The sequence below is a fragment of the Amblyomma americanum genome, chromosome 1 (genome assembly GCF_052857255.1).
Source record: "Amblyomma americanum isolate KBUSLIRL-KWMA chromosome 1, ASM5285725v1, whole genome shotgun sequence".
Taxonomy (NCBI): Eukaryota; Metazoa; Arthropoda; class Arachnida; order Ixodida; family Ixodidae; genus Amblyomma; species Amblyomma americanum.
In genome coordinates, this window is record NC_135497.1 from 69,835,639 (window position 1) to 69,851,017 (window position 15,379).

The 15,379-nt window shown below is 52.4% G+C and overlaps 1 protein-coding gene across 1 annotated transcript in view; it reads left to right on the plus strand.

The window, feature by feature from the left end:
- The first annotated feature begins 58 nt into the window (after positions 1-58).
- The window catches only part of LOC144112973 (lateral signaling target protein 2 homolog), a 49,435-nt gene continuing 34,114 nt past the window's right edge, over positions 59-15,379 (plus strand). Inside the window, exon 1 of the mRNA XM_077645827.1 lies at positions 59-298. Coding sequence (XP_077501953.1) covers positions 260-298 — 39 coding nt within the window. The 5' untranslated portion in view covers positions 59-259. The remainder of the gene's footprint in view (positions 299-15,379) is intronic.

Genomic DNA, 15,379 nt, shown 5'->3' on the forward strand with positions numbered 1-15,379 from the left:
TTAACGCACCCGGAAGTTTTTCGGCAAAGCGCATCGCGCATGCGTCACTTTCTCTCTCGCACCCCTCGAGCTGCTCGAGCTGCGCAAGCTGTGCGGGCAGTGCGGGTGTCTGTCTGGTGCAGGCAGTGCGGGCGTACCCGTTGCTCGCGACGATTTAGGATCGGTTCAGGAGTTGACGTTGGCTGTGTTGATAGCTATTATGATTTCTAGAACACTGGCGGACTGAGTAAAGGTGGATCAACAAAGCACGTCGAGCCTCATGATGAACTCCCTGAGGAAATGGTTCTACAGACCAAAGGTGAGCGCTTAGGCTTAATTCTTGATGGACTTTATCGTCTGCAGTTGCGCTCCAGCCGCGTCTTTCTCTCATGATCTTGCAAACATTATGCATCGTTGCTTTTGTGAACGTGGTTACAGCACTGCTGAACTGGATCGGGATGCGGCATTTACTGCAGCTGCAATTGAACGCGCTTATTTCTGAAATTTATTGATGCATTATTAACGCTTGTGTTCTGCATGCGCGCTCGCTCGTACGCTGGCGCGCGGCATTTGTTTGCTCCTGCGGTTTCATCCGTGGGGCCAGGTCGCGGTGCTCGTTAGTAAGCGGCATGAATAATTTGACCCCGCACGAGCGCATCACATGTGGTTTAGCACTATTAGAGCGACTATTGTTTGTCGGCCGCACCGAATGCGTCATCCACACTCAGCTTTCGCAATCTCTTCGGCAAGGATCATGTCCGATTCGCTGGGCCGTGATATCCGGAAAGTGTAGGTAGCTTTCGGCCTCTGCCTGAGCGATGTGCCAATGCAGGATGCGCAGCAGCCTAATTCTCAGCGCCTCATTATCGCCCGTGGTTGAGCATTATGGTTACCAGTTTGTGCTGCTTGTGAGGGCCGCAGTCCGGTGCGTGTAGAAACCTCCACGCGAGAGCACTTGATTATCTGCCGTTGTGACTCTTTGCGACTGGAGCAGCGTTATCCCACTGAGTGGAAGTCTTTTATATGGAATTTGTAACTTCATTAATCGCAGTCGCGTTAATGGGCAGTGCGAGTTTAACGAGTTCAACTGTGTACGCATTTTGACAAATGAACTGTTCTGGCCTGATGCTCGAGCCGAAACGGTGATTTTAAGTAGAACGTGTTCATCTTCAGGTTGGCGCGCTAGAACGTGTTGTCGGGATTTTTGGTGCAATACTTCAGACATTAGCTGCGCGAAACACACTCTCACAAGACTGGGTACGGGACGAGCGCAAACTGACTTGTCCATTGTCCTGCATGTGTGTGTGTGTGTGTGTGTGTGTGTGTGTGTGTGTGTGTGTGTGTGTGTGTGTGTGTGTGTGTGTGTGTGTGTGTGTGTGTGTGTGTGTGTGTGTGTGTGTGTGTGTGTGTGTGTGTGTGTGTGTGTGTGTGTGTGTGTGTGTGTGTGTGTGTGTGTGTGTGTTTCGCGCAACTACCATGGCTGAAGTTGATTTTCAAGATACGTTCCACATCCAACGGGTTGTTCTTTCTTGGTTATTGATGCTCTCACGTAGTACATTTGAAAGAGGAATGCCTGACATGGCAGTTTGAATCCTGCCGATTTGTCACCGTGAGCGACCGTTAGTTTCCATCGGCTTACTTGTTTTTTTTCTCCCTCGTGCCATGTTTTTTTCCTTTTCACTGTGATGCTAGGAACTGTGCCTCTGAAGTTGTTTTTAAGTGGATTGGGCGAGTTCGCTGAACGATGGTCTGAAGTGCGCATTGTGTGCAAAGCCGTCAGTTTCTTGTCGCCGAAGTAATCGTCTGTGGCGGCGGCGACTAAACGAGCTAGCCGTCGTCTTCCGTGTTTTTTGAGGAAGTGGTCGCGAGGAAGCCCCCGCGGTCGGCGAGTGCGATCCGTCCTCAGTGAAGCTTGCAGTTGACTATCATCTTTTTTTTTTTTTCCGTCCCTAGTTCGACCGAATGCTCCGGTCATTAGCTGGTGCCGTTCGTCGCAGGTCGAATCGCTTGGTTGGAATGAATAGCGCGCAGCGTCAGTTCCCTAGGCTACTGCTGTCGTCTGGTCGGGCGCTGTTTTGCTCTCCGAAAGGAGCACTTGCTCCCAAAAGGAGCGAAGGCCTCGACTATTCGGCCCTCCTGCACTTGGCTCAGACGGTTCTTTCGAGCTGACCGCTCGTAAATATTCGTCTGGAGCATTGACCGCCGCGTTGTGTGTGACATTTATGACGCATTAGTGCCCTACAATTGCTGCTCGGAGGCGCGCTCGACGCTTGCGTACCGGCCGAGAGGAACCCAGCAGTGCCAGCAGGGTCGCGTAAAATTGATGCCGCTCGATCCTGCTGCGAACGTGCCGTTGAAAGGAGCCTCGTTTAGTCGCGCACCTGCAGGCAAACAATTCAGCTTCCGCGTGCAGAGTATCGATGGGGCTGGCACAGTTATAACTTTCGTCTACCGACGAGGGGGTAGGTTTCAAGAATGAAAGAAAAAAAATAAAATTGCTTGAGACTGGAACTGCCTGCGCATACAGTGGCCCGACGCTTTCTCTCAGGGACGATCGCGCGTCCGCGGTGTCAAAAATCCCTGTTTGTGCCTCGCACCATGCGCGTGAGGCCTCACACGCTGTATTGGTCGGCGAGTGCATTTCAGGGACACCCCGAAGTTTACGCTTACGAAACGCGTTCTTGCCATCTTGCGCTGTCAGCCAAGTGCGCGAGGCACACTTTCACTGTACCCCCCATTGACTAATTCATTGAGGGGCTTTAGCATGGATGGATGGATGGATGGATACGGCTGAACCCTTTACATCGGGCGGTGGCTCAAGCCACCTAGCCATGTCTTGTGAAATTTTACTCCTGTCTTGCTTTTAGCCACCAATCAGATAACCTTCGCTTGGTTACTTCTAACCTCTTAAAATCCACTTTCCCTTCACTATCCCTAAACCCCAATGCCTTGGGTAAGTCAGCCCCGCTGCCTTCCACTGTAGGGTGAAGCCCTTTACAGAAAAGTATCAAGTGTTCAGCTGTTTCCTCCTCCTCTCCGCACGCAACGTGTCTATCTGGTGGTACCTGACTCTATATGTCTTAGTCCGCAAAACTCCCGTCCTGGCCTCAAACAACAAAGAACTTCCCCTACATTTATCATAGATATTTTCTTTGACAATTTCCTGTTTAAAGGTACGGTATGTTTCTAGTGCCGATTTCGTCAGCATCCCTGTTTTCCACAAAGCTCTCTCTGTTCCTTTAACCTTTTTCTTAACCGATAATTGCTGATTTGCCCCCTTACTGCTGTCCAGATATTTGCTTGTCAATTTTCTAGTTCGCTTTCTCCATTTCGTGTCAACATTCTTTATATACAGGTATCTGAAAACTTTCCTAGCCCACCGCTTTTCCTCCATCCTTCTCAATCGTTCCTCAAATGCTATCTTACTGCTAGCCTCTCTGCTCTCAAAAGACGCCCATCCCATATCACCCTGTACCCCCTGATTTGGTGTATTGCCATGTGCTCCCAAAGCTAACCTCCCTACTCCCCGTTGCCTAATTTCCAGCCTTGCTTGAACATCTGGCCTCATACACAGGACCGCATTCCCGAAGGTCAGGCTAGGGACCATCACCCCTTTCCAGATCCCTCTTACCACCTCATACCTATTATAATTCCACAGTGCCCTATTTTTCATGACAGCTGCGTTCCTACTAGCTTTATTCATTACATATTTTTCATGCTCTGTGAGATACTCAACACTGTTATTTATCCACACCCCAGCATACTTGTACTCATTCACTACTTTTAGCACGAACTCCTGTATTCTATGCTCGCCGCCCTCTTCATTAAATGTCATGACTGCAGATTTTTCCTTACTATACTTGAAGCCTAATCTATCTCCCTCTGTACTGCATATGTCTAACAACTTCTGCAGGTTTTCCTTGTTGTCAGCCATTATCACTATATCGTCCGCATATATTAGTCCCGGTAATGTCTGTTTAATCAATTCCCCTTGCTTGAAAAAAGATAGGTTGAAACCTAGTCCGCTCCCCTCTAGCTTGGCCTCCAAACCTTGCAGGTACAACATGAACAACAAAGGGGACAGAGGACATCCTTGTCTAAGCCCCCGCTGTATCTCTACAGGCCCTGATACATTTTTTTCCCATTTTATGAGCACTCTGTTACCTCTATATATATCTTTTAAAAGATTAATTACTCCATTTTCCACATCCAATGTGCCCAGTATGTCCCACAAATGCTCCTGAGTAACGTTGTCATAGGCTCCCCTAATATCCAGAAATGCTAGCAATAAGGGCCTATGTTCCTTTTCCGCAATTTCTATACACTGTGTCAATGAAAATAGATTGTCCTCCAACCTCCTTTGTTTCCGGAACCCATTCTGTAGTTCCCCTAGCACCCCCTCGTTCTCCACTCAGGCTGCCGTAACTTCAGGGTCTCCTTTTTGATAAATTATAACGAGCACTTCAGGCTGCATAGCTGCTCCCGTGCCCAAGGGTGTTTCGCGCTGTCCGGAGTCGTCGCCAGCGCGGGCCGGTGCCTTATGCATGCAGAGTTTGGTTTGCTGAACATGAGCCGGTATTTGCGGCCCATTGTTTATTTTTTTTACCGTTACCGTGTCAGTTTCATCGTTTCTCTTTCACCTGAACGGTTGAAGAGTAGAAGGTGAAACTCGTTTTTTTTTTTTTTCGTAGGCAGGAGCACGACTCCTGATTTTTCAATTTTTTTGCATGAGCTAATTTTTAATTGTTTCCTTCATTTAGAGTGCTTAGGCTGTTTGTAGGTCCATACCGAAATGCAAAACCTATGTACTGACAGCGGCGACTACAGCCATTACCAAAAATATAGAGGCCACTTGGCGGCAGTGAGGCTCATTTTGGAACGCCAGAGATCCGTACTCTCGAGGCCGTAGGGAACTTTCGGCCCCCACCCCCCGACGCTGAAGAGTTGGGGGCACGAAAGCGGGCGCTGCGGGAGCCCCGCTAGTTGGGCAGTGACGAATCCGGCGGCCCTGCATTCAGTGCATTCGCGTATTTACAGCTCTCGCCGATGCTTTAAGCCGCCCTTAAGAACTCAAGGTTGCAGCTTGTCTTCCCGTCAAACTTTCATACCACTGCGAATTGACCCGTTATCGCAGTGCCTTTCTTTTTTTTTTTTTGCAAACAGTGGCGTTATCGATAATTCTGTTATCTTCCGTTGGTCTCCGCGCCAGTCTAAGCGGGGTTCTCCGGGCATGTAGACTACTCTACTCTGGTGTGGGCAGATTGCGCGTCGGGTCCCCAGCAAAAGCAAGGCTGTCTAATGGGCGGCGAGTGCCCCCTCGACCACACAGTACACCCCCTCCTTTCGCCGCTCGCTCGACGGCTGGCTACCCGGCGCGATGAGTGGACGGTGGGGGGGATGTTCCCGTGCGACGAGATACCGCGAAGGCGCCGCCAGCACTGCAAGCGTTCCGGGAACGTTCTCGTTTCGCCGCGACGCACCCCGAAGCTGCTTTTAGCCTGGCTCGCCCGAGTGCCGCAAAGCCGCCACGCACGTCTGGTGGGCGCAGTGACGTCATTATTTCTCACGAGTGGTCGAAGTAATTTCCCGCTAGCGGTGGCACATCTCGGCTCTGCGTTCTTGTGTGGTGTTTCTCGCCGCTTGGCCACCTTGTTCAGGGTAGCACCGCTTTGTCGCGAGCGTCGATATGTTATGACATGTGAGGTGCACTTGTCGAGCACAAATGACGGGCAGCGTGAGTTGCGAAATCATGCTCTCAGTGTGCTTGCGGCGGCTGACGATAGTTGGTGCCCAGTTCGATGGGGCTGTTTTTTCGCCTGGGCTCGGTGGTTAGGGCGCTCGGCTACTGAGCTGGATGGAGTTCCCGGGTTCGAACGCGGCCGCGTTTCGATGGCAGCGAAACGCAAAAGGCGCCCGTGTGCTGTGCGATGTCAGTGCACGTTAAAGATCCCCACGTGGTCGGAATTATTCCGGAGCCCTCCACTGTGGCACCTCTTTCTTCCTTCTGTCACCCTCACCTTCCTTCCACCCTTCCCTTACGGTGCGGTTCGGCTGTCCGCCGATATATGAGACAGATACTGCGCCATTTCCTTTCCTCTCTCGAACAGACGGGTGTTCTCGGCCAGGTAGTTACACGCAGTGACCGAACGCTCCGCGAGTTCTACCTTGGACGATTAACTGGACGCCCCACTTGTTGTCAACATAGTGCTCTGCGCGTGTGTTTATTGCTCCATCATGAACTAATCACGCGCACAACCTGGACACATTTCTTATTGTGTAAATAGTTTGTACCTATTACTTCTCCCCCTATCCTCTCTTCCTGTTCCCTCACCTCTTTCATTTCATTTCTCCATTCTGCCTGCTATCCTTTATTTCCGCTGCCCCAGCTCAGGTGCTTCCATATCGATGGCAGATGCCTGGGCTAGCAAAAATCTTTTCCTTCCTTTTTATTATTACTTTATTAAACCACTTACTACTACTACTACTTTCCTCAAAAACCAATTTTCGCGTCGCCGCGTACAGACAGCGCGCTCGTGAAGGGGGGCGTTTTTCTGCGTTTCGCTTTTTTCTTGCCTTGGCGCAGCACACTGCTCATATTTGTTTTGTTAAACCAGCAGCCTTGGATCCAAACTAGAAAGGCGCGTGAGCTTCGGCAGCTTCGCGCGCAATGTCTGGTTCCCGGGATAAGAAAACTGCAACGCGTTGCCTGGGCGCGGGAGGCTCCTATACCGCGAGCGAAACGCGGAAAAACGCCCCCTTCACGAGTGCGCTGTCTACGCGGCGAGTGAACGTACCAAAAACCAGTCAGATCGAACTGCGCAACAACTATCTGGAGCCGCCACAAACGTACTGAGAGCATGATCTCGCACCCGGCGGTTAACGTTTCATGGCGCTGGCGTCAGTCTAAAGGGCTCATTCACACTTGAGAGTCGCAGAGGTCGCGCGACTGTTTTGGTCGAAAAGCGACGGTCGCAAACGGTCGCGTTGGTTGAAAAGCGACAGTCGCGGGCCAGTCGCCAGCTGTTACATTTTGCAGCCCCGCGACTTCGAGTCGCAAACCGCTGAACCAGTCAGCGAGCGAGCCGAGCTTTCGGCAACGACGCCGGGCGACGAACTGCGCTATCTGCTCATTGGCTGCCCTATAGTCGTCGCTAAGCCTAGCCGGTTTCACATCCATGCCGCAGCTGAGGGCGTTTCGGAACTGACCAGCGCTGTAACCCCGATGCTAATTTCGTCACGGCTTTATTGTGAACCCCGTCTCATGATAATATAAGAACTTGCTCTATTTCCGCGACGCCTTCAGCAGCGGAGAAAGCAGACGCCAGGCGATCGAGCCGCTTTGGGCAACAGCAGCAAAGCGGCTATGAGAAGAAATTTGCTTGTATCCAGCAGCTCGGTATTGGCCAACGACCCTCAAATTTTTTTTTTTAAATTCGACTTCCCATAGCATGGTATGAACGCGAACAAACGATATACTAGCGCATTTTTCTTACGATAGCGGCTGGCTGGCAGGACGCTTGTACGGCCGCGGTGCACATTGCCGCTATATCTTCCTCTTCGCTCGCAGAACATTGCTAATATCGAGGGACCAAAGCACTTTCGAGGGCCAAGCGCGAGTGCAGGAGACGCGGCCAAAGCAGACGAAACTCTCGAAAGTTTCTCATTTCGAACGAGAAGGTCGCCTTTGGAAGTGTGAACATCGGTGTTGTCGAACTGCGGTGTAGTCGCAGGCGACTGCTGGTCGCGGGACCTCTTCGACTCTCAAGTGTGAATGAGCCCTAAGCCACGCTGTCCGTCGTTCGTGTTAAATGTGCGGGCGGCTGTACACAGCTGCTCTTGGGGGCCCACTGGTCAAGAGAACAGCCCACTGAGTGAATTACTCTTAGTCCGGGCGCGCAGACTGGAGAGGAAACGCTGACTGCGTACATACACGCAGTTCGTGGAACCATGCTGAGGCTGTGGGCGCTTTTGCGCTGCCTCCGTCCCGTTTCCATCTGCGTTTCCATCTCCTCTTGCCAACGTCGTTTTGCAGCCTACCGTGCATCTCTCTCGCGAAATGAAACATTCAACAGCAAATAGCGCCAACTTAGTACTACGAAGGTCCAAGTGCAGCCCGGAACGGGCGGTGGGTTTCGTGCTAGTTTGGGCCATAGTTAATGTCATGTGCCTTCTTGTGAGACCCGAGTGCTGTGAAAAGGCGGTCACAAGCGTCCCAGTTAACTCCGTGCATTGCTGCTGGTCGTTACTTTCGGACGTCCCGTCTGCACTTCTCCGCGGCCTGTCGGATACAGCAGCAACTCGGTTGAATGTTCGAGATAAGGTTTGTGGCTTTCCCTGCCTCTAAAAAATGAAGGAAAGTAATAGAAAGTAGAGTAGTTTGGGGCCGCATAGATGATTATCGCATTCTTGTCTTCTGACATTCTGGTTCAAAGTGCGCACGTTTTGTTCCCGGCGTAAATGCTAAGGAAGGAGATCTTGATGTTGCATTACTATTGAGACGTCCTGTTGAAGGCCCGCGAAATGTATGTTTGAATGTTAGGTGGTTGAGCAGCAATGCTCGCTAATATAAAACACGAGGGGTGAACGTGCGCGTAATGGGACGTCGCTTCGTGTACGCGTGATGGGGCGTTCCGTTCGAGCAGCTCCGCTGTGAAGGCGCTTCACAAACTGCAATTTCTCTCCGTCAAGACAGTCCAATACAGAGAGTCCGCAGGCCCGCGACGGAAGGCAGTGGCTTGGATGACACGGTTGGACGCATTGACAAATGCAAGGGGTGTGCGGCGAAATGGGGAGGAGATGCGGCTCGCAGGTTCTTCGGGAACTCATCTCCAACCGTTGTGCACACATACGTGTACATAAACATCTAAAGCACGCGTAAGCATGCTAGTTTGGGTATGAGCACTACACCGGTGGTTGGGAAGGGAGCGGACAGGTGGTACTAATTTATAAAGCCCTTGCAATTAAGTTTCGGGGGCTTTAATAGATCACGCCTTAATGCAGAGTAGTAGTCTTTCCTCACATGAACGCCATTGTTTCGGGTTTCCAGTCCCTACTGAGTCCGATGCGCGTGGGGAAGCTCTCTGTTAATCTCTAAATTCCGAAAAATAAAAGGGGGAAACTGATCAGGAGGCAAAAGCACATGTGTTGCTCGGTTTCGAAGAGTTGTCTGTGAAAGGGCAACTCTGGAGTTAAAAACAAAAATTATTAGTCCGGGACCGTGTCGTAGTTCTTGAGCTCCCTCTCTTTGCAACTAATCGTTTTTGAAACAAATAGGTCGAAGACGAACAATTTTGGTTGGCTTTTATTTTGAGTGTATTGGTACGTGAGCAATACGGCAATCATTCGTCGTACGCACGACTGAATTTCTATATTTTCGACGGCAGAAACTTGCTGTTTCAGTAATATTGTCGAAAAAGAATTGTACATTGTTATAGCACTATAAAAGGAACCAGGCTGCTCGTCCAAAAATGGCGCTTTTGGTGACGTAGGCATGAGGTCTCAAACATTAGCAGCACTTTCATCCGCAGGTAGAGTGGCTAAATTGGCAACTGTAATCGGTGACCCTGTTCCTAAAATGGCGATGATTGTCGAAAAAAACCTGTCATTTCTTCCTTGCGCAAGCGAAGAGTATGGGATGGTCGCATTGAAAAATAGGAGATGGCCCCAAAGTGGGAAGCAGAAAGAAGGCCCCAGCAGCGGGGACATCCACGCTGAGCCAAGGGTTGGATTAACTCGCTGTCCCGGCCGGAAGCTGCGGCTTCCTTCCTATGTCGACCACCACGACCACCAGAAAAACGGGCGAAGCTCTGCCCAAGCGACTGAGACGAAGGATTGGCGGGGCTTCCGGATACCAGTCGCTTTGCGAGATGCCCAAGCGAACAGACGTTCTCACAATCCCTTAGCTAATTAAAGTCGGTTGCTGGTGTTTGTCAGGATATCTTCATTGACCTGAAACGAACGAATGGAGTGGACATCAACTGAAGGGTAATGTCGCCCGACTGAGATCAGATTCTCGCAGAAACCAAACGCTACGTGGTTCCGGAATGTCGATTGCTGGACGGCCGTTTCGGGTGTCTGCTGAAACTATAGTTCTCATTTCTCCGTTTAAAATGTCGGATCTTTCTGGGTGCAGGACGTAGCAAATTCTCTGTAATGTAGCGCTGCCGACGCTCGAAAAAGGAAAAAAAGAACGCCGTGGGGGCAGCGGCACTCGTTTCTTAAATTCGAAGGATTAGAGAGGCGAGTGCGTATTCAGTTTTGGCTTCTTTTTATCTTTATTGCGGAAACTGTATGTATGTAAAGCGCCGCGCCATGACCATCGAACTGTGCGGCGGAGCCGATTAGTTGACGAGCGTACTTCGCACTCGCGCTGTTTGCTGAGCGGAGATACGGCCGTGGCTCTGCTGCCTCGTATCTCCGAGCCGTTCTTTTGTTTTCCGTGCGAGTGGACGGGAGATGATTCAGCGCTCGTGCTTCCCGCGAATCGCCGCGACGCCGATGCCTTCTTTAGGTTCTGCGCGGACGTGATTCGGGGCCCGTGGCGACCGTCTCGCCCGCATCCTGCGCGCGCCGTCGGCATGCGATGGAATGGGCCCCGTGCGTCGTTAGGCGCTGCTCGCGAGGAAGCATTGGCAGCCGAACCTGCAAAGCAGCCGCGCACATTCCAGCGTCCCGTCCGCACTGCCCCGCATTTCGTGCACACGAAGCCATCGAGGCCTAGCTAGCCGCGGTCTTGGTTATCTGCGCGTTTCGGATGAGCGCATGGCAGGATTGCAGGGAAGCCGGATTTATTGCGACAGAAACGGCACTTTCCATGTAATGGAGCGAACGCGCTGCGTCTCGTCCGTTTTTTTCCTCTTGGGCAATCCGTTCGTGAAATGTACATTTTGCTCCGTTGCCGGGCGAGAGAAGGAAGGACGTCGCTCCCAACGAGCTCGAAATACCCGGTGTCGCTGTGGGTGCGAAACCTCGTATTTCGACGAAAATCAGGCTGTAAGAAGCAGCTAGGCTGTAAATTGCGAAGGGTTCAATTTATCGAGTGACGAGGTCGTCGCGTGCGTTACCGCGACCGTGGTAAGCACAGCTTCCGCTAATCGAAATGATGCATGAGCTTCGTAGGCGGCCGGTTTTTGGACAGCTGTAGTCCTTGGCTCGATGACAGCTACTACGAAGACGAGTCATGGTCGCCATCGAAATTACAGGGGCAACTGCGTCGCCGAGTCCTCGCTGCACCCTTAGTAACAGCGGCCAAGTTCCACTGATGGGCTTTGGCGCAAGCTAATCTTGCACTTGCAACCGCCGCGGTGGCTCAGTGGTTATGGCGCTCGGCTGCTGGCCCGAAAGACGCGGGTTCGATCCCGGCCGCGGCGGTCGAATTTCGATGGAGGCGAAATTCTAGAGGCCCGTGTGCTGTGCGACGTCAGTGCACGTTAAAGAACCCCGGGTGGTCGAAATTTCCGGAGCCCTTCACTACGGCGTCCCCATAGCCTTAGTCGCTTTGGGACGTTAAGCCCCACACAAACCACATAATCTTGCACTTGCATGCGGCGACTCGCAAGTTTGCTGAACAGGCACATAGAAGGGGGTTGCTGCTGCGCGTTGCATGATAACCGTTTATGTCGACATGAGTGTAACAGAATTCCGTAGAAGATAGAATAGATGTCGCCGGAAGCTTATTTATGCTTGGCAGACTGCCCGTTACGCTTACTGTTACCGACTTCACGACTCGATCGCAGGGCTGTTGGCGTGAAAATCGTCATCGCTGCTGCTCGGCGCCGTCAACCCGTAGCGACCTAATCATGCACGCGCTTGCGTGTGCATATGCATGTGGATGGCCTCGGGCGGTTTAAATTTTCGGGTGCCTCGCAACCCTAAACGTGGCGCCGTCTGCAGTAGAATACGCAACACGAGCGCGGCGGGCTCTTTGTCGACTTGTGCGGTGCGTGGCCCGCCGCACAAAAAAAAAAAAAGCAGAGGAACCGTGCCATGCAGTAGACTGCTCCGCTCGAGCGTATAGACAAGCGTATACCGTAAACGAGACCACCTGTGTCGCCTGGTCTGGCGCGTGTTGACTGCCCGTTTTTCGCACAAAGCGAAGGCCTGCCGGACCCGTTGGGAGGAAGGCGTGTTATGAGGTATGACCGGAGTTTTGCAAAGGAATTCCGTATTGGCTGCAGGGGCACGAAGTGGATCAGCCGCTTTCTCTCTGCCCGAAAGGGAAGCGGCCAGTGCGGCACGATTTCAAGTCTGACAGCCGTAATGAGCCCCCCTTTCCACTTTCCGCGTCAGCTATACGAGGAATACCTGTGGCCTCGTTCGTCGCACCTGGGGGTACTATTTCGAGTGTGCACTTCCGGGGAGCTGGGGGGAGGGGGGTGCCCCTTTGAACCGCTGAACGCATCGGTGCTAGATCGGTGCATGCCGTGATCCCTTTGTAGCTGGAGCGCCTCCCAGAGCCGTTTTGCCTGCTCACGTGACGCCGTGTGCGTTGCGGGAAAGACGAGCTGTTGACTTTGGTAAGGAAGCGTCCGCTGCATTGGTCCTGTCGTGGTGGAGTCGTCGCGTTTGTCCGAACCTTTGTTCTCCCGTTTTTCAAGGCTGAAAATGCCAAGAATTGACCTTTTGAAGGCAAGCCTGTGAGCTCGATTGTCTGTTGGAGACAAACGTAGCCCTTTGGACGCGGCCTTCAAGCGAAAACGGCCGCGTAAATCGCCGAGGACGTTCTTTCTAGCTAGCTACAATGACATTGGAGACACGTGGGTTGGGGCGCCGTTCGATGGCTCCGGAAGGTGTTGGCTGCCTTCTCGTTTTTTCCGTTCTTCGGTGAAAAGATAGTCCGCACCTCGGTGGTCCGCACTGATTTGAGTGTCCAGTGTCCCTTAGGCACACGACAGTGTTATGTTTTGGCTTCGATCACCCGCGTCAGATTTTTTTTTCATTACCGTTGCCTGCATTGGTTCATGGGATGTATACATCGTTGGCGAGCGTGAACCACGATCGTCTGCGAACTGCATGTCGTTTACGGTACTGGCTTTGGTAGAGAAGTTCTTGCGCAGAGCAGTTGAGTCCGCAAGGACAACCATGCTCTGTTTAAGGTTATTGGCTTTCGCCAGTGAACCTGAAACTGAGCTGGGTTGACCCTGGAATGCAAGACAGCGCCAGTTGGGCGTCTCAAGCTGATTAACATTGAGAAGTATAGTTCTGGTGAAGATAGTAGTAGCGCCACCCGAAAACCTGGTTTCGTAGCGTTGATGTTCATACGCTAAGTGAGGCGTATGGCTGCACCGCCTCATTGTCATTTGCATTGCATTTTTGTGCTGCTTCCATTCATTTCTTGCTTAGGACACCCTACTGTTTTGGCGCTTTTTTTTTCCTAGTTAGCATTGAAAACCTCTACCCGGCAGCGTCATCTCGAGTTCGGAACGGAAGCTGGTGGCGTGCGTACAAGTGCTGACGCATGATACGACTTGCTTCCTCCGAGAAGGGCGCATTTGCGTAATCGGAACAGCTTTCCGCCCTTGAGAAGCAGCGCCGAAGGGAGCAGGCGACCCCGCGAGGCTGCGAAGCTTCCGGTGACGTCAAACCCACACCGTATGTCCTTCGCACGCTGCCGATCCGGAAGTCGCTTTCCCAGCAGTGGAAATTTAATGAATATTTGCGTCAATCACCGGCTACGGCGTCTTAGCGGGGAGAAAAGGGGGGGGGGGGGGGGGGGCTTGCTGTGGTCAGTTTGGTCAAAGGACCGGCGCATGTTTTTTTTCGCGAGGATCGTAAGTGGTACTTTCAGTTCGGGTGCATCTAAATTTTCACGAAGCCCGCTAAGACTGCGCCTTTCAGCCACCGCCCAGCTGTAAAAGCGGTCTGGCGCGTCGGACGGTGTGGTGGGGGGCTCTGTCTTTTTGCTGTCCGCCGGCTGGTATCGGGGTCTCCGCATTCCGGCCTGCTGGAGTGCTGCAGCGGGCGCCCAAGTCGAGCGGCTGCGTCGCGAGAAAGAAGCCGGCGGCATTGAATTGGCCGGTCTTATAAGCGCGGCGGCGGATTGGGGTTTCCGTCTCCCCACTCGCACCGTCTCCGCGGCTGCAAACAAGCGGCTTTTGCCCTCGGGCGTCATCGGCTGCACCTAATCTGCCGGCGGTAGCCCGCTCCATGCAGCGTCCGATAGGCGGCTCTCGCAAGGTTGGTGTAAACAGGCCCCTGCACCGGTTCACGCATTTCGCTGCCGACTCCTGTTTTGCCCGCGCGGTCTCTTCTATTCATGGCACGTACTTCTCGTCTCTCTCGGCTGCTGATTACGCGTGCCGGCGGGTGGGATTGGCATCTAGCGGGAGAGCCTATCTAGGAGTCGAACCAGGCGATTGTTTCGATCTGTCACGTGCAGCTACGCGCGTTTTTGTGTACGCAGCTTGTGGCGGTCATCGGACGCAGCTTCTCCTCGCTCTATTTTTCTCTCATCTTGAGTTGATGTGTGATCAGGGCAGCTGCTACCCTTGTTTCTCTTGCCAAAGGCTCCGGCTAAGGCGCGGTGTCGACGCGTGCTAAAAGCCGGAGAGGAGAGATGACTCATGTTGTTGTTGTCCCGAGCTTCGACATTAAGCTTCGCCTCGGGTTCAGTAGCCGTATGAAGGCTGCGTTACGCTAGGTTTTTACACCGGTTCCGACTCTCGGTGTGGAGCCACACGGCTCGTGTGTCGCAGTTGCTTTCCCGTTGGTACGTACTTTACAACTAAGCGGAATCGAGTACGTGTGGACGGGCGACGGCAATATTCACGCCCGGTCCATTTTATTCGCTGCTGCTGGTGCTAATAAAATAAAGGGGGAGGGGGGGGGGGGACGCAAGAACGAAGCGGATGGCGGCGTTTTCTCGGGCATTTAATCCCGTTGTTTCGCCTCATGGAACTTCGCACACATTATTCGTTTCATGGGTGTTAAAGTGAGAAAGGTTCCGTGTATGATACATGCGTGGCATGCCGATGCCAGTATACGCGGTCTTTAGGAAACGTCAGTATGCGAGAGCGTTCAACATTCGTCGTCTGGACACCTTCCTGTTTTTCTTTTTTTTTTCTTGCATCATGGCGTGCACTGTACGTGAACACGTGGGATGCTGTCGTAGACAAATAACTAAGCGTTAAAAAAGGCCAACAGGGGAGAGAGAGAGAGAGAAAAACAACTTTATTGCAACGCCAGTCAATGAACGCCAGCAGAGGAGTCCATCTCCCCCGTCGCCCCTAACCGTCGGCCGGAATCCCTTGGGGCACGGCAGCATCAAGGGCTTGACCGACGAAGGAAAATATTGCGAGCGCACTGACGCAACAGCTGTGTAATGTAAGCGTCCCTTTTGTAGGCGTCAGAACTTGTGCTTGTGCAGCTCCGATCTTTGTTCGGAGTAACCCCGAGTAATCCC